The sequence below is a fragment of the Corylus avellana genome, chromosome 5, assembly GCF_965113065.1.
Source record: "Corylus avellana chromosome 5, dhCorAvel1.hap1.2, whole genome shotgun sequence".
Taxonomy (NCBI): Eukaryota; Viridiplantae; Streptophyta; class Magnoliopsida; order Fagales; family Betulaceae; genus Corylus; species Corylus avellana.
Window position 1 is genome coordinate 3,704,985 of NC_142494.1, and position 26,490 is coordinate 3,731,474.

General features: G+C 34.3%; 2 protein-coding genes and 1 long non-coding RNA gene across 10 annotated transcripts in view; all 3 read right to left on the reverse strand.

Moving 5' to 3' along the window:
- Positions 1–530, reverse strand: part of LOC132181616 (putative disease resistance protein RGA3) — a 6,049-nt gene extending 5,519 nt beyond the window's left edge. The window contains exon 1 of the mRNA XM_088516668.1: positions 132–530. Coding sequence (XP_088372794.1) covers positions 132–437 — 306 coding nt within the window. The 5' untranslated portion in view covers positions 438–530. The remainder of the gene's footprint in view (positions 1–131) is intronic.
- A 4,493-nt stretch (positions 531–5,023) lies between these two features.
- Positions 5,024–26,483, reverse strand: LOC132182325 (disease resistance protein RGA2-like). 8 transcript variants are annotated; one of them, XM_088516184.1, is made up of 8 exons: positions 21,174–22,632; positions 21,008–21,068; positions 18,683–18,986; positions 18,461–18,513; positions 17,404–17,458; positions 17,126–17,231; positions 16,668–16,813; positions 15,745–16,476 (listed from the first exon to the last, which is right to left on the reverse strand). In XM_088516184.1, exons 1-3 carry the CDS (start codon positions 22,497–22,499, stop codon positions 18,907–18,909), a joined length of 1,467 nt encoding a protein of 488 aa, XP_088372310.1. In that variant the 5' UTR covers positions 22,500–22,632; the 3' UTR covers positions 15,745–16,476; positions 16,668–16,813; positions 17,126–17,231; positions 17,404–17,458; positions 18,461–18,513; positions 18,683–18,906. The 8 variants fall into 8 exon arrangements, with proteins under 8 accessions (XP_088372313.1, XP_088372310.1, XP_088372311.1 ...); XM_088516181.1 differs by adding an exon at positions 17,540–17,747 and having other exon boundaries at positions 15,747–16,476; positions 18,461–18,986; XM_088516179.1 differs by having other exon boundaries at positions 15,747–16,476; positions 18,461–18,986.
- Positions 8,670–11,768, reverse strand: LOC132182328 (uncharacterized). The gene is made up of 5 exons (XR_009440299.2): positions 11,433–11,768; positions 11,286–11,343; positions 10,672–10,768; positions 9,908–10,138; positions 8,670–9,439 (listed from the first exon to the last, which is right to left on the reverse strand). It is a non-coding gene; the product is annotated as an uncharacterized LOC132182328 (long non-coding RNA).
- Positions 26,484–26,490: the final 7 nt, after the last annotated feature.

Below are 26,490 nucleotides of genomic sequence, written 5' to 3' on the forward strand. Positions count from 1 at the left end.
TGTTGAGAAATTTTAAACTACGTAAAATGATATATATTTGCTTTGGCTTGTGTTGTGATAAATATTTGTATGCAGGTCTGGGAATGCTTTAGTGACAGACAACATCATGTGCACATTAATAAAGAATTTACCTGTTTTGCCATCTTCTTATCCCGTGTCATCAGTTGTCGACGTAAAAGTTGAGTGGAGTAGTCATCCAGCAAGTCGTCGGCCTCGTACATGGCATCCTTGAGCTTCCGAAGCCAATCTTTGATCGCATGGTTATGGGCCTGCTTCTCCTCCCAGTCCAAAAGCACAGCTTGGATGGAGGAAACGGTGTCCCCGAGCTTTCGAAGCTCATCTTTGAAACCCCATAACACTCCAATCTCTTGGAGAGCAAGAGAGCCCAAACTCCTAATGATGCTTCCAGCAGTGTCGTAGAGAACTATTTCAGCCATTTGTGGGTTGTGGGTGGTGAGTCAAGTAAACCGATCTTGAGGGAATTATTGATGATGCAGAGGTGTATGGGATATATTATTGATGATTCAGAGGTGTATGGGATCCGTTCTCTCTTTACTACATGTAGGCGGATTTGTTGGTCCATGCTGACCATCCCAGCACTTTGCGTAAATGGAAGCATGTATACACATTAATTTCCACTTCGAAATACTCAAATTTTATTTTATTATTATTATTATTATTATTATTATTATTTATCAGCTTCTTATTGCATCATTAGCCTACATTGCAAGCATGAATCTCCCAAGAACATGCAGGTAATAAGGCTGTTAAATTTCTAGAGAAATATTGAGGAGACATTTTTTAGATTTATTTAAAATAAAATAAATAATTATTTATTTATTTATTTTAAATAATTGTAAAATATATTATATCTAAAAATTTTATATGCATTTAATTAAAATATTTACGCCTTTCAAGTCAATAAAAATATTTTAAAAGAAAAACCAAAGTTTTGAAGTGTAGGAAAAAAAACTTTGTTCCATATTGGCTATGTTGGAAATAATTTTGCACTACAAACCCATCAGATATTAGGTCTCAAGGCCAATGATAAGCTCACAGAGCTATTAATTAATAGCAGGACATATAATCCAGGTGTAGTTCTATTGAGAGAATTTGGGTAAAGAGTCATACTCAAAATCTAAATTGGAGTAGGAACACAAATCCAAAAGACTCACAAGTCAATTCAAGAAAGAAGATCCAATTCAAATTTACCTCAATTCTTCAACCTATAAATCGGCCCCTACACAAGGTAAAAATTTCAGACTCTTAAGCGTCGTTTGGTTCGCGGAATGTTAGTCGAATAGAAAATGAATAACTGCTACTAAGAATAGAAGAGTGTTGAATATAACAACTATTTCTATTCCTTAGTTTGGGTAACACACATTCAAAAATTGGAATTGAATCAAAATTACGAAAAATCACATTTTTTTTTTCAAACTCATTGAAAAAAAAAACAAAAAAAAACACCTTAAATATTGGGGTGGTCGACCACCCCCAATATATTTAAAAAAAATTAATTAATTAATTAAATATAACTTTTTAATGTTTTTAATTTTTTAAAAAATTATTATTATTATGTTATTTTTAGTTAGGTATATGGACACGTGTCAATTTCTTAATAGTGCTGAAGTGGCTTTCCATCAAATTTTGGACGGAATTTAGACGGAGGTACTATTTCTATTTTTATGTAAACCACAAATACCTCTTGTGATAAAAACTAAACCATAAGGGCAAAAAATAAAGCTGTTAAACCATAGGGAGCAAAAATGTATTTAAGTTAACCCTTTTGAAAAATGTATTCCATTCATTAATTAAGATTTGCTAAGCCACTCATTTATTTTTTGTGGCTTAACTAATTCTGTGGGTATAAGATTAATAGCCCTATAAGAATAAATTATTGTCAAATAATGCAAAAGAGAGAGGAAAAGAAAGGATAAACAAAGAAGGGTTGAATGACATAGCACGCACTTCTGAAGTTTCACATGCCATTAGAAATCATGGAGTGGAGTCGTCCACAATGAAGACTCTGTGTGAGCTTTCTCTTTTGCTTTTTCTTTGATTCCTCACTAAGGCACTGAGTGGAGTCCACCATTATTGGCCACATTCAAGTAACCAACGGAATCCAAAGCTCTCTCTCTTTACCAGGGAAAAAAGAAATGAGAAAGAAAAAAGACAAGGAAACAAAAGGAATGAAAAAGACAAAGAAACAATGGAGAGACGACTTGTAAACAAGTACTCTTTATATCGCCACCAATGGACCTCTCCCACTATCAAGAAATGTGTATTTTATTTTTTTATTTTTTGTTGTCTGAGTTGTCTGAGTTGTCTTGGCCTACATTTCTTTAAATTTTTGAATAATTGCTTGAACAGTTATACATCTTTGGAGTTTCAATCATCTGCTTTGCTATCACAATTAATAATTTTTTTTTTTCTCTTTAATTATCTCATTATTACAATAATAATCTATATATATAAAGCATGTTTCGATCCCCTTTAAATAAACATCCTAGTTTCGTCGCTACATCCTAGTTATAAACATAAAGGTTTCCATTAAACATCATACATTAAAAAATAAATGGAATACAAAATGCAAAATCTCATTAATTTTGGTAGAAAACATTGGACAGGGAAACAAAGGGAAACTAAGATATCAACTTGAAGAACCTAGCCTTTTTCATAGGTTCTAAATATAATTTCGACTCAACACAGTTGGGATCCCTTCCCTGTGAGATTTGTACAAGTTCCACAATACATCAACAACGTGGCTCAGTGTAATTTGCACGATTTAGAGAAGATAGAGTCATATACAGGTCATGAACATGGAATTGATCACATTGAGAGCTCAGCACCAATAATTGTAGACAAGCTACATTGATGGCTGCGTATGTTATAGACTTAATCAAAGGCGAGCCACCCATATGCACTGCAATAGATCGAGTCTATTGGGTTATGCCATTATGACATTGGTCACGTTTGTCATTTAAGCAAGTTTTCGAGGTGGGTCGTTATTGATATCACAGGCTAATTGTTGCGAAAGAGGAGAGCAGTACTCCTTGGCTCAAAAGGAGAGGAACCATTGAGAAGATTCCCCATAGATCAACCTCAAAGGAACAAAAAGGAGCAAAGACATTTGTTAGTAACAGTTTCCAATTAGTACTTGTCAATTTTAAAAGGTTTACTTGACAAACAAGCTTGATCCAGTTCTGCTTTTCTACTAAAGATTACCTTAGAAAAAGAAGCTAGATATCTCTGATCATTGCAACATGTAGATATAAAAGTTTCAATTTTTCTGAAATGAGGGAATAAGTATTTACTAAAATTTGGTTTATGAACTGTGTGAAATGAATTTGCTTTAACCACTATATCTAGGTTTTTTTTTTTTTTTTTTTTCATCTCGGCTTCTCTATTTTTTCTTTTCTTTTAGCTCTGTATTGCATTATGAAACTCTACTAATTTTTTAGCGCTTTTGACAATTTGAAAGGGATGGCCGAAACCATTCCAAATCAATGCTTAGATATAGATTCAAACACTCTTCAACCTGGTGGTGGCCGAACCACCCCCGCCTCCATTTGGCCAAAAGGGTGGCTTGACCCCACTAACAATTGTATTTTTTTTAATACTTATAATTTTTTTTATTATAGACAGTACATGTCATAATTTGATTGGTGCTGAACTTTCAAAAACTCTCTCACTTTGCCCTCCTGGACTTTCAAAAACTCTCACTTTCCTCCCCTCTATTAGTTTTCAACGCTAAAATCAAATTCGTTTGATTTTTATGCCTATTATACCATCACCCCAAAACTACATCATTTTAGGCTAAAACTACACCATGTTAGGCTAAAACTACATGACCCACCCTCAGCCCAAAACGACGTCATTTTGGGCATTAATTTTTTTAAAAAAAAAAAAAACAAAAAAAGAAAAAGAAAATCTAGGCAGCTGGAACCACCCCCATGGCTGGTATGGGAGTGGACGAACCACCCCAATGGCCGAGGGGGTGGTCAGGCCACCCCCAAAAGGCCAAAACCCCAAATGGCGAAAATGGGTTTTGGCCTTTTGGGGCTGGCCAAACCACCCCCTTGGCCATGGGGGTGGTTTGTCCAACCCCATACCAGTTGTAGGGGGTGGCCGAACCACCCCTAGGCCTTTAGGGGTGGTCTGGCCAATCCCTACGGCCCAAAACCCATTTTCACAATTTTTTTTTTATTTTGCCTTTTGCGGGTGGCCGGACCACTCCCTTGGCCATGGGGTGGTTCATCCACCACCAGACCAGCCATGGGCCAGCCACCCCATTTTGGCCAAGGGAAGGATGTGGCTACCCCAATTTTCTTCTCTCTCTCTCTCTCTCTCTTTTTAATTTATTTTATTTTTAAAAAATTAATGACCAAAATGACGTCATTTTGGGCTGAGGGTCGGTGCTGTAGTTTGTGGATGTTTTCAAAATTTCAAGTGGAGTGAGTGAGGGTATAATGAGCATAAAAATACGAACCGTTTAACTTTAATGGTGAAAACTAACAGAGGAGGGCAAAGTGATAGAAATTGAAAGTTCAGTGAGGGGAAAGTGAGAGGTTTTGAAGTTTAAGGGGGGTATGTCAAAAAGTGTAGTAGTTCAGGGTGCAAAGTGAAGTTTTTCCTAATTAAAATCCATATATAGTGCCTATTATCATTTCTCTTTTTGGAAAGGAAATATCTTTATACTATCTCAAATATAACAATTTAGATTGATATATGAAAGTCCAATCAATTTTCTAAAATAATTAAAGCTTCCATAATCAAAATTAAAACATCAATATTCAAAACTACCGCATATATGCGGTGGTGTTGTCTACCCCATCCCCATTAATCAACGCATGCTTCTTTTCTCCATTTATTATTCTCTTCTCCTTCCAGGACCTTCCTTCTCTCTCATTGTCTTTATCCTTATTTCCCATTACTTACTCTTTCCATCCACTTTTCATTTCTTTATTTTTTTCACGGCGATTCCTTTAATTTGTCTTTAACTTGGCTTGGCTTTGCTTTGCTTAGCTTGGCTTGCTCTCATAGCAAATGTTAAACAGAAATTGCAGAGTTGTAGCCAAACTCCTGAAATATCTACAAAATATAAAAATCAACATAATAATACTAAATAAAATATAAAATAATTCTAATAAAATATGAATTAAGCGTATAAAATATACACTATATATATTGTGCCCATCAAACGGCTGTATTGAAATTTAAATACGAAAAATTATTTGCACATTTAAAAGTTGGCTCTCGGAAGTTGGAGCTTTTTGGACACTTGCGAATTTGAAACCAATTAACAAAAAGCAAACCAATTTTTAATTTAATTTTTTTAATTTTTAATTTTAATTTAATTTTATTATTATTATTATTATTATTTTTTTTTTTAAAAGTTAAGATGGACGAATTTCTTTAATTATATAAATATATAAAACTCCAAGACAACCCAATTAAAACAAAGCACTGCCCATTCGGTCACCCACCAAAAATCAACCAAAAGCAAAAAGAAATAATATCCAAAAATTAATACCCAAAAGTTCAAGATTAACCCAAAAAATGAAGAGAAAAATATTCAAAATATTCACAACACAATCCTCTCCCGAGCCACCCATATGCACTGCAATAATCGAGTCTGTTGAGATTATGCCATTATGAAATTGGCCACGTCTGTCATCCAAGCAAGTTTTCGAGGTGGATTGTTACTGAATCAATGTACCTGGAATTCCTATTTGCTGAAACAATGTAGCATTTTTCGAAGTAATAAAGCATATACTATAGCAGCCATCATAAATGCTTATTTAATTGTACACAAGATGAGCAGAAATCTAGAACAAGTTCTAGTCTTCACTAATTCACTATACTGTCTATACGTAGATGTTGCACCTATTTACCTCTCGGACCCTAAGATACAAACACTGAAGCAGTTGAATACAATTAGGAGTAATTACTTTTCCTCTTATCACTTATAATGCATTGTCAATTTTGCCCCCATGAACTATTAAAAATTTAAAATTACTATTCGACCCCATCAGACTACTATTTTCTTCCAAAAACCCTCATTCTATCGGTCAACCTTGTTAAATTGGATGGAATATTCTCTTTTAGACATTAAATCTCATTAAAAGACATAAATACTCCCAAATAAAAAATTAAAACGAAAAATATAATTTTTTTTTTTTTTGAAGAAGATTAATTTTAAGGGTATTATATGTAATTTTTGTATATAAAGTTAGGGTACTTGAGTCATTTCAAGTTTTTTAACGTGGTTGGCTGAAAGGAAGGGGGGTTTTTGGAAGAAAATGGTAGTCTGATAGAGTCGGATAGTAATTTTAACAGTTTATATGAGCAAATTGACAATGCGTTATAGTTGTATGTTGATAGGCAAAAAGGTAATTACCTCAAATAATTACATAAAAAAAAAAAAAAAACATGATAAAAGAAACACACTTGCCTTACAAGTAAAATGAACAAAATATGGAAGTTTACTAATTATTGAGAAGGTAAGGAGGGAGAGAGGAAGAAACACTGAGAAATATTAGGGACTACAATTTTAGCTGATAGCTCGTATTTGAACTTTGGCCTTCAAAAATTCAATTGTTTGACAGTTGTGGCCTTCAAATTTAACTTGGCTTTGGCGATTTTAGTCGATAGCCTGTATTTGAATTTTGGCATTCAAAAAATTCAATTCGAACTCCGGCAATTTTGGCCAATAGCCCATAATTGAACTTTGACCTTTAATCCTTTAATTCAGACTCTGGCAATTTTAGCCAATAATTCGTAATTTTGGACATTAGCCTTCAAATATATTAGGGCTAAATCAATTTCAGTCGATAACCAGTAATGTAGATCTTGCAAAGAGCTTTCGCTGCAAATATCAAGGACAGTTAAAAATAACTGAACGGCAAATATCATTGCCGACCAACCACCTAATTCTTATTATATATATTTTTTTCTTTTTCCCACTTTCTTCACAGCAGCCCCACAACCACTCACTTCTCTCCTTTCTTCCATAACTCACGCATGTCTCCCACTGCCATTAATTTATTTTTCTCCTTTCTTGTTTTTTTTTTTTTTTTTTTTTTTTCTCCCCTCTTTTCTTCTCCTTGTCTTTTAGCAATGAATCATAGTCTCTGCTCTTAACCAAACTAGAGAGAGAGAGAGCAGGAGAGAGAGAACTTGACCTGCTGGGGTGCGAGTGAGCGGCGGCAAAGGTGCTCCTGCTGAGCCAACTGTTACTAGCCGTTTATTTCACTATTAGTAGCCGCTATTTTACTATTACTAGCCGTTACAGTGTAGTCGTTGCTTTGTCTCCTTGTCTTGTATGGCTTAATACCAAACTTGGGTGTGTTCAATTTTAAGCAATGTACACGTAGAATATTTAATTTAAATAGGAGTGAATTGACGGAGTCAATGTTTGATCCTAGGATATTTGGCTTTGATACCATGTTAATCACCATTTGTCTCAAAAGTTTAAGCTGATGGGAAAAGGTAAATTTTAATCACTTAACTATTACTTTATCACCCCCCTCACAATATATGAGCTCAAACTCCCCTTAAATAAATAAGGCCCATCATGTGAAATATTTAATTTAAACGGAGGTGAATTGACGTAATCAAGGTTCGATCTCAGGATCTTTGGCTCTAATACCATGTTAAATCACCGATTATCTCAAAAGCTTTGGTTTTTGGAACAACTAATAATTTAATATGGTATTATAGCCAAAATCATCGAAAATTTTTACCACTCTGCTATGGATAATTTACCATAGGAAGGAATGGAGCAAACTAGCTCAAAAGGCTGATTTTTTTGCGTACACAATATTTCAGCCATAGCTTGTAACACACCTGTTATTGATTTGGGAATTTTTGTACGGATTAAAGATGCATGATTGAATGATATGAAAAACAATGGATTGAAAATGGAATTGAACAGAACGAATTACAGATAAGGATCAATTCGAGTTTGATCAGACTCCTTTTACAAGACTAGGCTAAAATATCAACTACAAGCTATCAAGAACTACAAACTACAGATTCCAGAAGGTACAAGCTCTTCGATAATGGACTTCTACTGACTTTTGGTTTATATACCATTTATCAAGCCCAATTGATTAACAACTGTGCAGCCCAACTATCTGTTACATAGCTTTCCTGCAAATAAATATTGACATTAAAAATATTATCTATAACAATCAAAATCATATTAATCTAAATAGTTGGAATAAGATTAATGAAAGTGTCACACCATAAACTGAACGATTCACAAGGTTTAGAATAAGATATGCTTTCTTCTTGGATCAATCCCTACCATTGGCGTTCATGGCAGATGATCATCTCTTTCAGCCACCAATTAATTCAATTAATTCCCTCGTAAACTCCAAAATCTTGGGTCAATAATTCATCTTAGTGAAAATTGTTATAAATAGAGAGATTGAACTTGATAACAGCAGCCAGTGTGCTAACAATATCACAAAGGTGCAGCCAAAGTAAGTGTCTGAGAACTGCTACCTGTTATGTTATGTTAGAAGAATTTGATACTAAGAATTGCTGTCTTTTCTTCTTTTGACCTTATCCTATATAATTTTTAAAAAAATCAGTCATTGGATTTGTACACCCACATAATTTTTTAAGACATTTTGCATTATAAAATCTTTTATTTTCTTCTCCAAACTTTTCTCAGCAACCAAATCCAGCCAAATACACATATTCCATATCTAAAATTGTGCATGTCTAAACTAAAATATAAAAATTGGGGTTTAAAATACAGAAATCAGACTGATTACCCAAACGACTTCTGAGGGGGGCAACCCTTTCAAGCTCTGGCTCTGCCCCAAGGTTTCCTTTAGGGGGGAAAAAATAGCTTCCCTTTAGAGCTCTCTGGGCCTCTGTTGCCAAATGAAGACATTTTCAATCAGGGAGCAAGTTGAGTAGAAAAAGCACAATCTCGAGCCAAGTTCCAAGAGGAAGTAGAACCATGGGGGCATGGGGCAGACAGGAATGGAAACCATAGACCAAAACTTGAAAGGAAGATGATGAATACAGAATGATAAACCTCAAGATCCTCTTCCCAAGAACCTCAAGATCCTCCCCCTGTCAAGCATCCTACCACTTCAACTTTCAAATCCTTATGATCTTTCAGAAGATCTTACAAGCCCAATGCTTAAGATGCTATTCCAAGAGCACCATAGTTGCCAAATTTGGTTTTCCAACCGCAATATCCATATACCTTTGGAAAGATCAACAAAGCAGAGACATCATATTCTTGGAGTAGTTTGGACTAAGAAATCAAGCACTACTTGTGACGAAATCAAATGTGGAATGAACAATTGTACTGACGAAAGTAACAATATCTAATTCCCAGCTTCTCAACTTAATGAATTTTTGCAGAGTGAAGAAGTTTCAACTTGGCTCCAAATCTTAAATAGTGCTTTTGGTTCTGCACATGAAATCAGAAGCTCTTCCAAATATTAAAACCCTCAGAAGTGAATGAGGAAGAAGGAATAGCAGTGGCATTTTTCAGCATCTTAAAGCGTATACTATAGCAGCCATCATAATCTTAAGCATAATAGAGAAGAAGAAAAGAAATTGCCTTTTATCTCTAGCTCTACCTCCTATATTTGACTACCTGACTCTCAAAAAGCCCAAACAACAGCAAAGGTTGCCACTAATTCAGAGATGATGATCAAAAGCATTTGTTAAAGACATGTACCCACTTCCGTTCAACAACTTAAATTTCAAAGCATTTGCTGATTTTATTGTACACAAGATGAGCAGAAACCCACAAGAAGTTCTAGTCACTATACTGTCTAACAGGAGAAATGCATGGCACCTACAGCAGGTGCGTAATGCATGAAAATACAAGAAGTTCTAGTCACTATACCACAACAAGTTCTAGTCACTATACCTGAATTGCGTAATACATGATCCTGTGATGTGTCAACTACACCAGGTGCCATGAATTGCCATGTTGGGACAACCAATGAAAGGCATCAGCTTGAGCAGCAAATGTACCCAACATTGCAGAGGGATGAGGCAGGGAGTCTGGTTGAGCATTCATTGCTTTCACTTGCTGCTCCAAATTCTCTTTGCCAGCCTTGAGCCTCTGCTTCTCATCACGAAGCTCATTCTTCTCAGCCTGCACAAGAAAAGGGAAAGCTAATATTATACCTTTGCATCCTTTTACATGTTGAATAAGCAATATTGTGCAAATTTTTGAGGATAGACTATCAAGTGGTTCAATTTGCTCTTGCTCGTCTCCACTATTAAGCCAATTGGTGATGCAAGGCCATGTGTTGAGTCTCACCTATTAAGGAAAAATTTAAGAGTACACGTGAAGAGAAGTGTTACATCAATCAGGAAATGCAACAACTAAGGCCATGTGTTAACAGAACAACTGAAGGGGTACAAAGTAATGCTGAAAGTACAACTGTACAAGCGTTGTCTTTTGACTCTTTGGTCAAGTGTTAATTAATATCATGGAAAATTTTAGAAAAAAAGAAGTTGATATACTGTCATAAATTATAATGTTCAAGATACATACCAATTATATATTTATAAAGATAAAAGTAATTGCATGCAATTTTATAGGGTTTCTTTTTGCTGAATTGAAAAGTTCAGAATTTACATATATGGAGAAGATGATATAATGAGGAAAACAAGACAACTTACAGAAAAATGAAATTAGTGGGTGATATGCATATCTGAAAGTATCTCTATGTTAGTATTCAAAGCTCTGTTTTAATATATTCAAAGCTCCTGTTGCTTCCTGCATAATCAGATAAAATAAAATGAACATCGTGCTTCTAATCCAAACAAAGCTATCAAACACATTTTTAAAAAAAATATAGAAATCTGGATAAATGCCCAAATGTTATTGTGGTTTTCCAACCACAATATCGAGATGCCTTTTAAGAGATCAACAAAGCAGAAGAGGCGTCACATCCATCCTCAATGCAGTTTGGAGTGAAAAATCAAGTTCTAGTAGATTTTGGCTTATAGTTTTTCATCTCAGATGTAAATTTCATCTGTTCGTTCAATAGAATCTACGTTTGACACTGAGAAAATCCTAACATAGTAATGCAAAATTTGTATTAAAGTTTTATCAAAATTTGGGATGGGATTGACTTCCCTGATCTATTATAAGTCTTTTACCTAAAACATGATGCTACTGGAAACGCAAATGGAAACGCAATAAATATTTTAAAAAGGAAAAGAAAACAATACTGGAAATGCCATTGAAGTGAAAGTTAGGAAACAATACAGTAAAAGTTAGAGCTTTGTACAAATCTGATTGTCGGCAAGGTTTGAAGAAGTGTCTATACGTAAAACCTTCAATTTTTCCTGCATATGAAATCAAATATGATATATATCAAAAGCCTCATAGAGTAAAATGAAGAAGAAAATTACTGTCTAATTGATGACTTAAAAACCTGATAAATTTGGCAAGTTTGGCTTGCGTTCCACTCTATACGATTACCATCTCCGCCATTTCGAAAGTTAATTTGGGACGTGAGCAATCTTTGGCCAATCTTCTCCCATTCTCCGTTCACATCTTTCCTCCAAGCGAGGACACTCATCAATTGTCAAACGACGTAAAGAGGCACACCTCTTACGTCATAGGGCAATTATCGATGCATAAATGAGAAAGGCAAGGAAATGATGGGAATAATGGAAGAGGATGCTCTACTATTACTGTTTTCCTCGTCCTCCACCATCCCTTCAACTTTGGCAAATTAACAAGTGTGAGAATTTTGAGGGGAGAAGAGGACACGTCGCTACCATCATTACTTATGTACTCCAGCTCACTCAAGTTTTTAAGAGAAAGACGATTCAGAAAAGGAAATCGGCCCAATGGTGGGATATGTAATGATGAATAATATGGAATCAAAATGAGAGATCAAGAGAGAGTCAAGACACAGATTTACGTGGTTCGGCAATGTGCCTACGTCCACAGGAGAGAGTGCAGCTATATTTTACTATTTAATAATTTAGGGTTACAACATAACATATTTATAGAAAAATTCTAATTGTAATTATTTTAGAAAACCCCAAAATACCCCCCACAACTTATTTATCCCCAGGTCCACATAAACTAATTACATCCAATGAGTGAGTAGTAGAATATGAGCCACTTGTTCCAACAATCTCCATCTTGGCGAGTATTCACCTCTTTGAAGATAATCAAGTATTGGGCCTCCACCTGAAACTGATAAGTTTGGGGATGCCGCCTCCTCTCCTCTCTTTTCTAGTACGTGGAGACATTTGTCAACCATCAGCGTTCACCTTCATTTGGACTCTGATGGTTGCTTTATTTTTTTAGTTTTTGGACCATTAGCGTCCACTTAATAGTGCAACCATCAGCATCCACTTCATTTGGACGCTAATGGTTGCTTTATTTTTTTTTTTAGAGTTTTTGGGACCATTAGCGTCTACTAAAACCATCAGCGTCCACTTTTGTTTGGGTGCTGCTAGTTGCTTTATTTTTTAGTTTTTTAAGACTATCAGCTTCCACTTCACCATTAGCGTTCACTTTAGTTTGGACGTTGATGGTGCACCATCTGCATATCAGCGTCCACTTTAATTTGGACGCTAATAGTGCAACTATTAGCACCAACAGCGTCCACTTTAATTTGGACGCTAATAGTTGTAGAGAACTAGCGTCCACTCCAGCTTCTGCCCTAGCTTGATATAGCGGACAAAATACAAGACTTTTAGCGTCGACCTAGTGGAGTCGACACTAATGATCAACAGTTGATCATCAACGTCAGACCATCAGTGTCTAACCCTTTAGCATCCAACAATCGACGCTGTTGATCAACATTGTCCACTTTGGGACTTTTAGTGTCCAAATGAGGTCGCCCCTAAGAGCACCTCCAGCAGCTTAGTTAAAAGACCAATATTAGCTATATTTAGTTATTATTGCTCTTTTTTTTTTTTTTTTTTAGCTCCAACAGAGTAGCTTGCCATTAGCTAGAATAGCTACATTGATATAGTGAATAGCAATTTGGAACTATTCACTGTAGCACACTAGATGAATAAAATATTGTTTATTTTTCTTTTGTTTATTGTTTCTTTATTTCATATTTTTTCACCCAACATCTTTTATTTATTCTGAACACCTCTTCACATATGTTACGTCTCTCTTTCAAACACAAAATTTTTTCAAACAAAATTTATCTCTCTCGCTCACAAAATTTCTTCACACAGTTGGATGAAAAAATTGAATGCAGAAAAAATTTATTTCATGGAAACACAAAGATGAAAACAAATCAATTGCAATTGGATGAAAAAAAATTTAATGCAAAAAAAAAAAAAAATTATTGCATAGAACACACGGATAGAAACAAATCAATTACAATTGGATGAAAAAATTTATTTATGTTATTAATTTTAAGAATTTGTACCTGCATGTGAGATGAATGTTCCTCATATGTATTTATTTTTGTTTTTATGAATGATTTCTATATATGTGTTTGTTTTTCCCTTTAATTAAGTGTTGGCAATAATATAATAAAAAAAGAATGAGAAATAATATTTTAAAACAAGTAGTGAATGAAACAAAGAATCAATTGGAGTGTATAGTGAAAAAACAATAGGTAAAGTAAAGAATTGTATTTTTTTTTTCACTAGGTAAAATACCTAATGCTGCTGGAGATGCTCTAAAGATCCAATTTCTTGTAGTGACCGTCTAAAATATATCAATTTAGGTCATCTAGTATTTCTTTTAAACTTTAGACAATGTCTTTTTCAAACTACTAAAAAATTATCAATGTCTTCTCAAGACTAGCAAAAATATAAAACTTAACCTACAAATTTTTCAACAAGACAAAAATATTCTTATAAATTTCAAAAAAAAAAAAAATTAAATTTTTTTTTAATTGTTATTTTCTTTTATATTTTTAAATTTAGCCACCTTGTTTTTTTTTAATATAATTTTTCGTTTTTATTTTTTGTAAAAATTTTTGTTTTTATTTTACTAAAGATATTTTTATAGATGAGAAAATAAATTTTAATAATTTAAGAGGTAGCTTGATAATTTGGGAGAATATTGAAGAGAGCTCATTGGTAGCACATCTCAATCAAAGGTGTAGGAGCGTTGAAGCCTAAAGGAAGACGTGTTTGCTTTAATTATTGATAGGTGTGGCATGTGTGTTTGCCTCCTATTTTTATTCTTTAAACTTATAATTTTTTTAAGTAAAAGTTAAATAATTAAAACATATATATTGGTGCCTATTATCATTTCTTTTTTTAGAAAGGAAATATCTTTATACCATCTCAAATATAACAATTTAGATTGATATTTATATATGAAAGTCAACTCAATTTTCTCAAATAATTAAAGCTTCCATAATCAAAATTAAAACTTCAATATTCAAAATTTCCTTGTTGAAAATTTGTCAAAATTTCATACAAAATATTTAGTTATAATTCATGTGCGAGAAATACTACGGTTCCGTCCGTTCTTTTTAGGGTCTGTTTGGGATTGCGTTTGAGGGGTTTAAAAGTGCGGTTAACACTCAATAAGTCCGTTTGAAGGAAAAAGTAGTCGTTTGGTAAAACAATTAAAAGCACTTTTAAGGGTTCAAAAAGCCTAAAAATGACCAAAACTCACTTTTGACAAAATCTTAAAAATGAAGCTTTTGCCAAAAAGTGTTTTTTGGCTTAAAAGCTATATTTCTCAAACGTAATCTCAAACAAGCTCTTAGTGTTCTTTTAATCTTACGTGAATATTATTTTTTTAAAAATATATATATATATGAGGGACTGATGGAGTAAATTTTTTTTCCTGCTATTTTAAAAAGCAATATCCACGTAGGATTAGAAGAACATCAAAAAAATACCAAAAAAACCGTATCATTTCTCATTAAAGTGCTAACAACGTCTTCTTTGTGTGTGGCCAATCTCAAATCCTTCTCAAATATTATGTGATCTTCAATTTTTTCCAATTGCTAACTAGTTTCCCTGTCTCCTAATTACTTAATTCCCTCTAATTGCTTACTCTCTTCAATTTTCTCTAAATTCTCATTCTCCTCAATTTTCTCTAAATTAATTTCTGAAATCAGTGAACATAATTCTTGAGTAGGTGAAATAATTGTGGGGTAGAAACAACACCCAAATTTATTAAATTTGCTTCTTTTTATTGATAATTCTTAAAGATGGGAATGAATAAAAAGGACTGCGGATAATTAAATTTTTCTTAGCTTTGACAATTTCTAGCAAATTTGATTCTACTTTAATTACTTTTTGTTCTACCAATTATTTTTTTCTTATCAGACTTCAATTTGTCTAATTTTATTCTATTAGCAATTTTAACTTTCGCTAACCATTCAAAAAAATTTAACATTCTCATTAATTTCATTCATATATTTTATAATACTCATTTCTAATTTTATTTCTTTTTAATTTCGAAAATATCCTAAAAAACCATTCCCTTTGTTCATCAATTTCTTTTGATATAAATTCATTTTCTATAACATAATCTCCTGCAAAACCAACAACCCATTGTTGCAAAATGAGCAAAACTAACATATCAACTGTGTGCGTGTGTGTGAATCTGACCAGGGTTCTGCTTTTAACCAAGATACAAGTTTCCTACCGGCCGGCTTCTCATGAAGAACACATTCACCAAAAGACAATGTTTTAAAAAATGCGGTGAAGGCACAACACACCTAGCTGTTAATGGAATGGGAGGAAATTACTGATTTGCAGCAACCTTCTGAATTGCATCAGTTACATCTTTGTTCTGCCAAAGAACCAAGGTTTAGGGAGAAAATTGATAAAAGGAGAAGAAGGTAGGAATTCACTTTTCCAAATAAAACCACAGTAAAAATAATCACTAAATTTAGATTATAGAAATTAGAAAGAAAAGACGAGAAGAATGGCAGCCATATATAGCACTCTGTTTCCATCAGTTATTATGGACCTTAAAACTCCTGTGTACACGCATTGAGTACTATATCTAACTAATCATACATCGATTGAACACAAAATGTGCACCTAACTCTGTACCATTGTTACAAAAAATAAAAGTGTAACTATCCATGCAAGTGCATATAAAAGCATCGAAGTTTAACAAGCCTGTAAGTAAGAGATGTATGAATGTACATGCAATAAACAAGTCAGTAACAAGAATCAATAGCTTAGCCGGTTCTAGGCAACAGGCAAAGGAGAGAACCAATATCGTATTGATCACATGGGGTAAACTTGCCTATTGTCCAGGTCACCTACCACAAAATGGACTCACAGTAAAAAAAAAAAAAAAAAAAAATGTAGTATACTGCTTCACAATATCATATTGATCATATTGAAATTGAGATCAATATGAGCATTGCACTAACAAGAGACACATAAACAGAGTGGTTGGCTAACATGATCTTCAATTCCAGTCAGCACAACAGCCGATTTCACTTGAAGACAAGCAAGCATTCTCACTGCCTTTTGGGATTAAAATGCTTTCAAGCAAGTGAAAGAAACCTGAAAATGCAAAATTCTTGTTAGGTAGCATTTAATGACGGCTAGGATTTTTTATCATGTCTTTTAAGTTCTAAATGCTGATAAAAGTTGCTCAACAAATTGTAGGCAGAATAGTATTTAAAAATTCAAAATAATATGGTTAATTGAATGTCCACTTTCACAGGCTCAGCATGCTTGCACCATTTACTCACCCGATCTTCCTCATCGTGAAAGTGCTCTGTATAGTTTCCATTGTTTTGAGTACAAGTGAGGCTGACATATCCCAGAATATTGTAGAAATCCCCCAATGATTCTCACATCCACTTCATCAATTGATGATTTTTTATGCAAGTCTTTGCTGACCATCAAAAAACCAAATAATAAACTCAACAATAACTCAATTTTCCAATGAAAATAGTAAAAAGGTAAAATCAATCCATCAACAATGACTCCAGTAACAATAATAATAAAAAGAATCTCTCTAAATATGCAATTGATTATGAGAATACTAAGAGTTATGCAAAAAATTTATTGAGTTTCTATGAAAATTTGGGATGGGTTTGACTTCCCTGGTCTAGCATAAGTCTTTTATCCAATACCGATCATTGGCATTTAAATAGAGGATTTTTAAACACATAGAGAGAGCGAGAGAGAGAGAGAGAGAGCATACTTCTGCGTCACTCTCTGCTGATTCCACATCAATGTTGAAATCAGCAATAATATTGATGATTTCTACCAGTAATCCAGGTCTATCAGCTGTCTCTATATAAAGTAAGCTGTAAATTGGAGAGAAAAATGCATAATAAGACGATGGATCAATGCACCCATTCTTTGCAAACAATTATCAAACTTCATTCAAAGTATGACCTCCTCTTTGGTCCACAAGAGAAACATAAAAATGAAGAACAAATTATAAGCTAAAGGACAACTTAATCATAAGTAGCAAACCTCCTCTTAGATTCATCTTCCTTCACTTGTATCTGAGTTGCAATATCACATCAAGCTGCAGAACAAAGTCACAAACTTCAGTTCAACTTTGTAAAGTTACTAAAAAGCACATGAAATCGAAGTTGGTTAAGCTAACTAGATCAAAGCCATGAAAACTCTGATTGATCCCCACTGTATTACAAATTATACTTTCTATTGAATAAGCCTCAACCATGGCACCACATGGAAAAAGAGGAGAATATTTGATCAATAAACAGAGGACTAATCAATGGAGCCAAACTTGAAACATCCTCTGAAGAAGATGGGAAAACATGATCAAACAGTTAATGCTCAAGCTGACAGACCTACAATTTATGTCAGTTTTTATCAAAATTATGTAACTATCACATACTCCATTCAAAATCACAAAGTTGTTCCCATTTTTCTTGTTCATCAAATAACAGAGGAAGGCATAAAAATATAAATGGATTTCCAATACATATTATCTCATCAAGGGACATAAAGTATCATGCATTCAGAGTATAAGAATAAATCTTAGAGGGGAAAATGCAGTTTACCCCCTGAAATTTTAGGAGTTTTTTAATTTTAACCCCAAAGTTAAAAAATTGGCAATCTACCCCCTTGAAGTTTCAAAAATTGGCAATTTAAACCCTCCGTTTAATTTTTCCATCTAAATTGACGGAAATCTATGGAATTACATCATTACCCTCAGACTTTTTTTAAAAAATTTCCGTCAAATTTAACGGAAATTAATAACGGAAGGTTTAAATTGCTAATTTTTTAAACTTCAGGGGGGTAGATTGTCAATTTTTGAACTTTAGGGTTAAAATTGAAAGACCCTTGAAACTTCAGGGGGGTAAACTGCATTTTGCCCAATCTTAAATCTACCCCATAATCATAAGATACCCAAGTATTCTACATTAACAAAATGGATCATAACTCCTAATATTCAAACACTAGTTGTGCATGTCCAAATTTAAATATCAAGATCGTGCTTCTAATCCAAACAAAGCCATCAAACACATTTTAAAAATCATATAGAAATCTGGGAAAATACCCAAACAACTCTTGAGCCCAACTCCCAGCTCCCCACCTCTTTCCCAGGGTTTCCTTCAAAAGGGCAAAAAAGAAGACCTTCATTTTAAAGCTCCCTTCTTGGCCTCTGTTGTGAAATGATATTTTTTCAATCAAGGAAGGAGTGAGTTAAGTGAAAAGGACACAATTCCAAGGCAAGAGGAAATGGAACATGGGACCAAGGGCAAAGACATATAAAAGTTACAGGCCAACACGTAGAAGAGGAATTGTCTCCTTTTCGGCAATTGACATGGAGCACCCTTTTCACAAACGCCTCCTGATCCACTCCAAGGCTAATATCTACTGCTTCAGCTTTCAGCACCTTATGATCTTTGAGAAGATAATTAAAAGACCAAGCCTTAAGATGATATTCCAGGAATCATACAGATTTTTCTTAATTTTTCCATCTCAAATTCCCGACTTCTCAACTTAATGCTTAGCTGCAGAGTGAAAAAGTTTCGAGTTGGCTCCAAATCTTAAATCCATGTATGCCAATGCTTCAATTCTATCTGCATATGAAATCCGATAAATCAGAAATTCTCTAAAATCATAAATCAAAAATGCTTCAATTGCTTCAATTGTTTCTGCGAGTGAAATAAGGAAGAAGGAATAGCATTTGACATTTTAACATTGGTATACGTATCACTAGTACGATTCCACCATTAGATAAAAGAGAGAAACTCAATTACACCAAGTCTCTTTGAAGAAATGAATTTGTCTTATCCCAACAGATTGTAGAAATATCCACATGATTCCCACAACCCATTTCATGAATTGCTGCTTTCGATCAAAAAACAAAATAATAAATTCAACTATAACCCAAAAATTTTCAATGAAAATAATAAAAATGTAACTTTTATCTGTTCGTTCAACAGAATCTACATTTGACATTGAGAAAATCGTAACACAGTAATGCAAATATGTATTAAATTTTTGTGAAAATTTGGGATGGGATTGACTCAGTGGCGGAGCCAGAGAATTTATATTAGGAGTGCCGCTAAAATTTTTTTTGTGTCCTAAAAATTTTCTCCACCCTAAAAAATTTGGTAATTCACACAATATATGCATTACAACAAAATATCTATAAAAATTCGTGCTTAAATTAATATATTAAAAATGTAACATGTCAGCACTATATGAAAAAAAAAAACTTCCATTTCCAATACAAAAGTGTTTAGTTTGCTATAGACATGAGCAACAACAACAAAAAGCTAAACAAGAACTTCAACAAACAAAGTAACCATTCAAGATATTATCTAACTATCACAAACACATAATAATACAAACTACTTACCACTTACGAAATAAACTTGAGGACAATTAATCGTGTCTAAGAAAAATTAGTACTTTTCAGTGAATCAGTGGTATCTTAAGGGATTTCTTGAAAACAAACCAAACACAATAAGGTCTAGCCAAATGCTGTAAACCAATCAAAACAAATAATGAATTAGAAAAAGAAATGATTGAACACGCAAAAAAAAAAAAAAAAAATTATCTTTTAAATTGTCTTCTAAACTTCCTCCCACACTAATTAATTTTAGTACTTCTATTTTAGTTTAAATTGTATTCTAAACTTTCTCACCATAATTTTTTTTTTTTTTAAAAAAAAAAAAAAAAAAAATTTCACCTCCTCACACTTACTCTATTTATTTTTTTTTTTCTTCCTTAAAATTCCACTTCACACCTTCTACCTTCTAGATTTTAATGCTTACATTTACTCTGTTCATGTATTTTTTTTCTTCCTTCAAATTCCACTAACTCACCCTTCTACAATCTAAATTCTAACCGCCTATCTTCATCTTTTTGTCTTAGTTCTCCTCACCTTCTAGAATCTAATGCCTTTCTTTTCTCTTTAATATATATTCTTTCTACCTTAAAACTCACCATTCTACTATCTACAACTATTTCTTTTATTATTATTATTATTTTCCTTCCTTCAACTTCAGTCTTCAACTCACGCGCAAGCCAACTGCTCAAAGAAAAAAAAAAAAAAAAAATCGCGCAAGTCACAGCTTACTCCTTGCACGGTTTTTTTTTTTTTTTTCTTAAAAAATTTCATTCTTATCTTTTAAATACTCATTTCTTATCTTCTATTTCCAATTTTTCACCTTTCACGAGACAAGAGTCCTCATTGCTCACTCCTCACCAACTCACCTCCTCACTCCTCACCAGACTCACATCTTTTCTTCCCCTCTCAAGACTAAGCCTTCAAAGTTCAAACAAATGAACAATCAAACATGAAACACCCACTGGGATTACTACTACACAGTGCAGTGTGCCGTTGGGGTGCCGTGGGTTACGTGGGTAGAAAAAAAAAAAAAAAAATTAAATCCACGGCACCCCCAAAGACCAACGTGGCTGCGCCAATGGATTGACTTCCCTCATCTATTAATTATAAGTCTTTTACCTAATACGTGATGATACCGTTTGTAGAATTTAAATTTCAAATGGAAATGAAAGAAATGTTGAAAAACTAAAAGAAGAAAACAATACTGGAAATGCTATTGAAGTGAAAGATAGGAAAAAATACTGTAAATGTTCGAGCTATCTGATTGTCTCAAGAAGCGTCCATATGTGAAACTAAATGCTTCCTGCATATGAAATCAAATAAGATATATATCAAAAGCCTGACAGAGTAAAATAAAGAGGAACAACAAGAAGAAGAAAAATTATTGTCTAATTGGTGACTTAAAAACCTCAAGATATTGGCGAATTCGTCTTGCTATCCATTCTTTGAGATTGCCATCACCACCTTTACGAAAGTTTGGGACGTGAGCAATCTTTGGCCAATCCTCTCCCGTTCCTTGTTCACATCTTTCCTCCAAGCAAGGACACTCCGCAATTGTCAAACGACGTAAAGAGGTGAGGCGGCGCATACCTTCGGGCAGTGTTATTAACTTCGGACAATTTACGACTTCAAGTTCCTGAAGTGAAGTAAGATCGCCTATCCACTCCGGTAAAGACACCAAACTAGGGCAAACCATAATTTGAAGCCCTTGCAGAGTGGTAACATATCTAAGCTCTCTTGGGAGAGAAACCAAATTTGGAACGCCAATGATAGATAGATGACCAAATCTTGTAGGTCCAAGGCCATGTGCGCCATCTTCATTCTCATTGCTGGTAAGTTCTTTGCAGTGAAGAATAGTCAGATTTTCAAGTGAGGTGAGATGTTGAAAGAGTGGAGAAATTGATATTCTCATTTTACAACAATCCAAAATCCCCAGGGTCTCAAGAGAACTGAGGTTCTGCAGCCACTCTAGTGGTAGATATTCAAGTTGCTCTAATTCCACAAGATAAAGATACTTCAATTTGGGGAGATCGGAAAGGGGAGAGGGAGAGGAGGGTGTTGTCAGAGACATCATAGGGCAATTCTTTATACATAAAAAAGAAAGGGAAGGAAATGAAGGGAATAATGGAAGATGATCTGTTTCCCTCGTCTTTCGCCATCCCCTCAACTTTGGCAAATCAGCAAGTCTGAGAATTTTGAAGGGAGAAGAGGACACGTCACTACCATCATTGCTTATGTACTCTAGCTCACTTAAGTTAATAAGAAAAAGACGATTGAGAAAAGGGAATCCGTCCAATGGTGGGATATGTTGAAGCCATTTACAATCCGATATTATAATAGAAGTCAAATTTGAGAGCGAGGACACCCAACTAGATAACCTCACACCTGCATACCCAGCTATAGATAATAATTTCAAATTTAGGTGCGGCCGAAGGTTTTGCAATAGTTGTTCATCATTTGCAATTGCCTTATCACTTTCATCACTAGGTTCTGGGTCCCACTCTAAAATCAGCCATTGAAGATGTCGCTTCCTCTCCAATTTTGCAGCCTTTGCTTTTGATGGAGAATATCTCGAGTGCTCTAAACCCTTGATCCATAAGTCTCCTCTCAACTCATCTAAACCATCCAGCTCCCCTAGCCCACCCTTTGGCTTGGAAAGAAAACTTTTTTTCTTCCCTAAAATGTATAGCGACAATGTTTGGAGAGCAATCAATTTTCCCAGTCCATGAGGCATATGAGTCAAGCTATCACACCCTTCTAGCCCAAGATGCCTAAGGCTGATTAAGTTTCTAGTCTCTTCTGGCAATTCTTTAAGCCCACGACAAAACTCAAGTCTAAGTGTTTGCAAATTCTGCAATTTAGTTATAGAAGCAGGGAGTAGACAGATCTAGAAATCTTAAATGCTCTAAATTTCCAATGGAATTCGGCACTTTTTGAATATTCGACTGACTCAAATTCAAAGCACGCAAGCATTTAAAACTTGAAATAAGTGTATTAGAGAATGGCTTATTCAACTCAAGTATTGAATTGTTCAAGTTAAGCACATCATCAAATCCTGGAAGTATTGGAATGCGTAGAAGAAGTGTCCTCATTTTGTTAGGCTTGGGCAAAAGAGCAGGAATATCTGGTAATGAATCTGAAGAATGAAATGCCACATGACGAGTTCTTCCAACTACTTTTTCTCTATCTGGATATAAAATTGTGCACTCCTCACCTGCTACTGACTGTGCAAGATCGTGAATAAGGTCATGCATTTTGCACTTTCCTATTTCACCAACTATATCTCTTTGTACGTCTTGGAAAAACGACCTCCAAAGCAAATCCATAAAATATTCACGACCAATATCTTCAAGATGTCTATTTCCATATGATGAATGAAGAAAGCCTTGAGCTATCCATAACTGAATCAACACCTTCATTTCAATTTCATAATCTTTTGGAAACAACGAACAAAAGGCAAAACATTGCTTTAAGTGTGATGGGAGATGATCATAACTGAACTTAAGTATTGGAAAAATATCATTTTGTTGTTGAGTTATTTTGTAAAGATCATGGTTTTTAAAGTACAACCAATCATCTTCTGAATTTTTGAAATATAATAGACTCCCAATGCTCCTTATAGCAAGAGGAACTTGTGCACACTTTTGGATGATCTCCCTTCCAATTTCTACTAGCTTTGGATTATTTGGCTCTTCCCCGCTTTTAAATGCCATTTTCTTAAATAAATTCCAAGAACTGCTTTCAGATAAACCTCTCAAAGGATATGGTGAAACTGTACCTGTAATCTCTGCAATCTTTTCGCTACGTGTAGTAATCAAAACTTTGCTTCCTCTTAGGCCACCCACTAACAACTTTTCCAAGTTGGACCATGTACCACGATTCTCATTCCACACATCGTCTAAAACTAGTAAATATCGCTTCCCATCAATTTTTGCTCGAAGCTCACTTTGCAATGGATCCATCTGAAGGCTTTTTGGTCTCTCCTTAGTCGCAGATTCTATAAGCTTTACAATGATAGTTTTCACGTCAAAAGGATCAGAGACACATGCCCACATCCTCAGGTCAAAATGTCTTCGAACCTCCTCGTCGTTGTACACATACTGCACAAGCGTGGTCTTTCCTTGTCCACCAATCCCAACTATGGGAATTATGGAAACATTCTTCTCATTCATATTGGGATCGAATAACAGCTTTTTAATAGACTCCTTATCATCCTCTCTCCCAATGACATCTTCCCCATGTACAAATGAGTGTGTATCTTGTCTTTTCATATGCTCAAACTGTGTCGCTGTGGTGTGCTCATTGAAGCCAAATTTGATCCTATCAGTTGCAATTTCATCCAGTCTTGCCCTAACTGCCTTGATCCTATGACCCATTTGAAAGCCATCTACAAGCTGGTTCGATTTGGAAAAGAAGATGCGTACCTGTAATACTCCCAAATATTTAGTATGGTCCATTGCGAAAAGTTAAACATTTTTTGGGCTAAATGTGTAATTAAGGAAAATATGAAGGTCATGTTTGTAATTGTTGTAAGTTTAAGTTAGAGTTTTTTTTTTTTTTTTTTTTTTTGGTGGTTTTATTTACAACTATCCATTCCAATCCGTTCACGGTGACAGTTTTAGAATTCCCTTACCATTGAATAGTTGGGTTTATAATGGGGGCCGATAATTTATGTGACTTTTTCTAGACGCCATTTGCTCCTTGGAAAGATGTCGCAACTTAATTAACCGTACATTTTTTGCATATGGTTAGTACTCTTACAAATGAGACTGTTTTTTTGTAAGACTCTATTTATAGCAGTTGTAAGGATAAAGAAAACAGACAAAACAATGGAATATAAAAGCATCTATATATGTCAAAACGATACATGAAAATATTGTTACTGTAACGTCCCATATTTGATATAAGTTAGTATGAGTTTTAGCCCAATGTCTTGGGCTTTAGATATATGAACCAATGTTATTGGCCCTAGTGAACTTAATAAAAATTGGATCAAAGACCCTAAAAGAGATTATAAGAGATAATTAATTTCTTAACCTAATGGACTAATCCATGGCATAGTCTTATCCCTAATGATGGGCATAATTTAATGTTTCATTCATAATTTTGTAAGATGATAGGTTATAACCAGAAAGCAATTTAAGTCTATGTGTACAAGATGTGTTGATCTTTTTGGAAGAAAATATTGTCCTTTAAAAATGACGTTTATAATGATGTTCATTCATGAAATAGACATAGGATCTAATACCAAAAGCCAAAAACCAGAAACTTTTATAGCCAAAAACCTCTTTTCAATGGCTCATTTGAGTGGTAAAAACCTTCTAAACATAACCCTCAAGCGGTGTTAAGACTATATCAAGAAAATAAGTAATTTCACATATATGGCATCAAGAAGAGCTTTGGGTTAAATCTGGAAATTAAACTTTCAGTCCATGGCATGTTTAGGTGGGTATTTGATCCAAATTTCGTCAAGTTAAAAGCCTTAGATATATGTGTTGTGGGCCAATGGGCCAAGTGACCAGAGTGTAGTGCTCTAATTTAGGTCCATTTAGTGAGTTGTGGGCCATATCTGGTTTACCTAGTTAGGAGGAGGTTCAAATGGGCCATTTCTTACCCAAGCCCCCATAAAAACAATTTTGAGAATTTTGGAAGAAAACTAAACCACTTTTTTAGTGAAATTTCAAGATTAACCCTACTTTCGTTTATTTATTCAAAAGTTATGAAAATATTAATAGAATGAGCTCCTAGAATATGATACATTTTAAGGAAAAAGAAAACTTTATGTTCGGACCAAGGTACAAAAAAGAAATATACATTACAAATATTTTTTAATAAAGAGAAAAGAAAAGAAACTTTAGGGTTAAGTTTTTAACTTATTTCTAAGAATAAAACATCTCTAATAATAGAGGGAAGGTTTGAAAGGTCAAGTAACTTAGGAACGAATTTTAATCACGATTTACGTGGTATAGGGATAATTTAGCTAAACCTTACTGTTTAGGTTTTAATAGTTGTCGCCTAACTTTTAGTACGATATTGACTATCGAGATAACTTGTACTCTCTGCCATGCCACTTCTAAATGCATGTCAATTTAAGTGATTATTGCTTATATATATATAAGCAATAATTGGGTTTATGATGAAATTATCTTGAGATTAGAATTTTCATACAGTTCAATAGTTGGGTTTAACATTATAATGAACAAATTGTTGTTGTTGTTGAAAAATTTTAAACTACGTAAAATGATATATATTTGCTTTGGCTTGTGTTGTGATAAATATTTATATGCAGGTCTGAGAATGCTTTAGTGACAGAAAACATCATGTGCACATTAATGAAGAATTTACCTGTTTTGCCATCTTCTTATCCCGTGTCATCAGTTGTCGGCGTAGAAGTTGAGTGGAGTAGTCATCCAGCAAGTCGTCGGCGTCGTACATGGCATCCTTGAGCTTCCGAAGCCAATCTTTGATCGCATGGTTAAGGGCCTGCTTCTCCTCCGAGTCCAAAAGCACAGCTTGGATGGTGGAAACGGTGTCCCCGAGCTTTCGAAGCTCATTTTTGAAACCCCATAACACTCCAATCTCTTGGAGAGAAAGAGAGCTCAAACTCCTAATGATGCTCCCAGCAGTGTCGTAGAGAACTATTTCAGCCATTTGTGGGTTGTGGGTGGTGAGTCAAGTAAACCGATCTTGAGGGAATTATTGATGATGCAGAGGTGTATGGGATA